The sequence below is a fragment of the Monopterus albus genome, unplaced genomic scaffold, assembly GCF_001952655.1.
Source record: "Monopterus albus unplaced genomic scaffold, M_albus_1.0 scaffold248.1, whole genome shotgun sequence".
Taxonomy (NCBI): Eukaryota; Metazoa; Chordata; class Actinopteri; order Synbranchiformes; family Synbranchidae; genus Monopterus; species Monopterus albus.
The window spans coordinates 617,982-621,269 of NW_018128128.1; the positions used below are offsets into that span (position 1 = coordinate 617,982).

At 40.0% G+C, this 3,288-nt stretch overlaps 1 protein-coding gene across 1 annotated transcript; it reads left to right on the plus strand.

The window, feature by feature from the left end:
• Positions 1-323: 323 nt before the first annotated feature.
• On the plus strand, positions 324-1,479 carry LOC109972131 (trace amine-associated receptor 4-like; the record flags this gene model as incomplete). The annotated part of the gene is made up of 2 exons (XM_020620797.1): positions 324-409; positions 705-1,479. Coding segments are annotated over exons 1-2 (861 nt in total), but the record flags the coding sequence as incomplete, so codon positions are not given.
• Positions 1,480-3,288: the final 1,809 nt, after the last annotated feature.

The following is a 3,288-nucleotide window of genomic DNA, read 5'->3' on the forward strand; positions in this document are numbered from 1 at the left end:
AAGGAATAAGACAATAGTAACCTGTTACACCAAAGAGAAAAAGGGGTTCACAGAGTGATGAAAATAATGAAGAGTGTGATAGATAGTGAGGGAAGAGGAAGTTCAGTATCTATGAGAGAGACTGAAAGACAGCAGAGGAGGAAGGAGGGGGAATGATGAGAGAGATAAATCAGCTGTATGACACAGAACTTTGCTCAGAAAGCTGAGTGTTCAGCAGCTTCCCCTCTCCTCCTCTCTCTCTGATGATGGAGGAAGATGAACTCTGCTTTCCACAACTCCTCAACACATCTTGCAAGAAGCACACACGTCCTCATTCACATAGAATGCTCATGTACATTGTGTTTTCCTCCCTGTCTCTGCTGACTGCATCTCTCAACCTGCTGGTCATCATCTCCATCTCCCACTTCAGGCAGAGATAAATGTCTTGGCATTGATAATATGTTGTTGTAGTGAGATTGACTGAAATCAGTGACGTCTGAGTATTACATTAGTAGAATATTATTGTAGTATATTTTTATAGTATTATGGTGTAGTATTATATTGGTGGTTTGATGAGACTTTTGTTCATAAGCAGTGCTAACATTTACTGTTTAGATAGATGTGGTTGGAACTGTGACTACTGCTTTCATAAAACAACCATTTCTATTGGTAATAATACAGTGGCTGTTTGTAATATTCACAGTGATGATATTCTCTCACTGCAGGCAGCTCCACACCCCCACCAACCTCCTCCTCCTCTCTCTGGCTGTTGCTGACTTCCTTGTTGGCGTCTTTGTGATACCGATGAAAATCCTCGAGATAGAACCCTGCTGGTTCTTGGGTGACCTAGTGTGTGTTCTGTGTTTTTTCTTAACCTGTATCACTGTCAATGCCTCAATATTAAACATAATTCTCATATCAGTCGACCGTTATGTGGCTATCTGTGACCCTCTACACTACCCCACCAAAATCACTCAAAAGAGAGTTCGGCTTTTAATTCTTCTGTGTTGGATTTACGCTGTTTTCTACAGCTTTATGCTTGTATATGATAACCTGGAACAACCAGGTAGGTATAACTCCTGCTATGGACAATGTGTGGTTAATATAAATGGAGTTGTTGACATTGTGTTGTTCTTTATCCTTCCCATTACTGCCATTGTAATTTTGTATTTGAGAGTGTTTGTAGTGGCTGTGTCTCAGGCCCGTGCCATGCGTTCCCACATTGCAGCTGTCACACTGCAGCGTTCAGTGACTGTAACGGCTAAGAAATCAGAGTTGAAAGCAGCCAGAACTCTTGGTGTCCTTGTTGCTGTGTTTCTCATGTGTTACTGTCCATATTATTGTGTCACTTTCTCTGGCTATGACATCATGATGGGTTCTTCAATTGAGGTCTATATGAGTTTTCTGATTTATTTTAACTCATGTCTAAACCCTGTGATCTATGCCTTTTTCTACCCGTGGTTTAGAAAATCTGTTAAACTCATTGTTACACTTGAGATACTGCAGCCTAACTCCTGTGAGGCCAACGTACTGTAGAGAGAAACTGTGGAGAGACTGAAAAGAGATAATCATGTTTTTATGTGCCACTGCTGAGTCACTGAAGTGAAAAGCACAACTTAATAACTGTATCTTTGATATTTTTACTCATTTGCACATAAATGCAATGATCTTATTCTGTCTTGTATTTTTCTTCATTACATGTAGCAATTCAAACAGTCTGTAACAGAGGAGTCTCTCTGTGCCTACTTTATAAGGTTTATTATTTATGTGTTTATTATTTTATTTTAAAATAGTTCATTTTAAATGCATTTTCAAATATTCCAATACCAGTAAAGTCTCACTTGAGCAGAATATAGTCCACACTTTTGTCCTATTTGTCTGCAGTTTGTTTACCATAACTGTTAAGACACTGGAAGGCCTATTCCACCAGTAAGTACGAACTCAAAAAGCAGAAGTCAGATTCAGGGTGAAAACACAATATTTTTTGATCACTGTGTAGGTAGGATGAGGTGAGGTCCACAGGAGAATGCTTGCGATGCCACCGGCTGTGTGTTGCTGGATACTGGTTCAGGGACCCAACATCCACGAGCTAGGCTGGCTGAGGGGATTAGGCCATTTGCAGGCTTGGTGAGTGGCAGAGTGATGAGGTAGAATTGTTGAGAGTGGAGCAATGTTGGAGTACTGAAAAGACGAGGAAACTCACAAGTGAGTGGACGAGCGCTGGGGTTGCTTGTGCGGGAATAAGTAAGTTCAAGTCATACTGAGGTCCATAAAATACCAGAGTGTTGTACACAGAGCATATGTGTGTATTTATGGTTGTATGAAATTATCCATGCTTTCATTAGTTATACCACTTATGCTGTTAAAAGTCATATGTGGTTGGACCCAATCCCAGTTAAAATCAGAGAAACTGTGAGGTACACCATGGACAGCCTGGCAGTTTATTACAGAGGTGACACATAGAGAAAAACATTCAGTGAGATATTTCCTAAGGTTATGTGGCTCATTTTTTGGTGCAATACAATGAAAATTCCTGTGTTCATATTTACTAAGGAGTCACAGTGGGGTTTTGTGGTGAAGAATGCAGGAATCTGCACTTTTGATCTCATGCAGTATGTATTTTAAGGCATTCCCATTCAGGGATGCATAAATCATGGAGGAGAGGATAGAAATTTATACATATACCCTCAGCAGGTGATTTCACATGGCGGCAACAGAGATAACTGTAGCTGAAATTTAACGTGAGAAAGCAGGTTTAAAATTTGTGGCCCTGCTAGCAGTGTGGCAGCTGTGAGTCATCTGAGACGCTGACAGACATAAGAATATGTTTGAAGAGGAAGCACAAGATGGTAAATTACATAATTCACCAGAGTAGAAGATTTCATGTCACACCATTCTTCAGTTACTGAATGAAATAAAAGCATACTTGACTGGTAGGAAACCAAGTGACTTTTATGGTTTGGATTAGCTTCCTGTTTTTTTGCTTTTATTTTGGTCTGATTTCCCAGTTTTGTATCATCTCATCTTCTCCAGCTTTAGCCCAGTTCACATTCATTGCTTTTATCTGTTGCTTATTATCCCCTGGTCTTCAGCCCAGTTAATCTCCTCCTTTCCCTCAGTCACTTGCCGGTTCACTTTTAATGTGTACCACACCCTGCCAGTCTGCTTTGTAAGTTTCTGTATCAGTCTCCCATTTGGTTCTTGCCTTGGTTAGCTTTTGACTGTTCTTTTGTGTTTTTTTCTTGTCAGCAAGAATTCTTGGTTTGTTCTCCTGTTTTGTTTTAGTTGGTATTTAGAGTTTGCTATTTA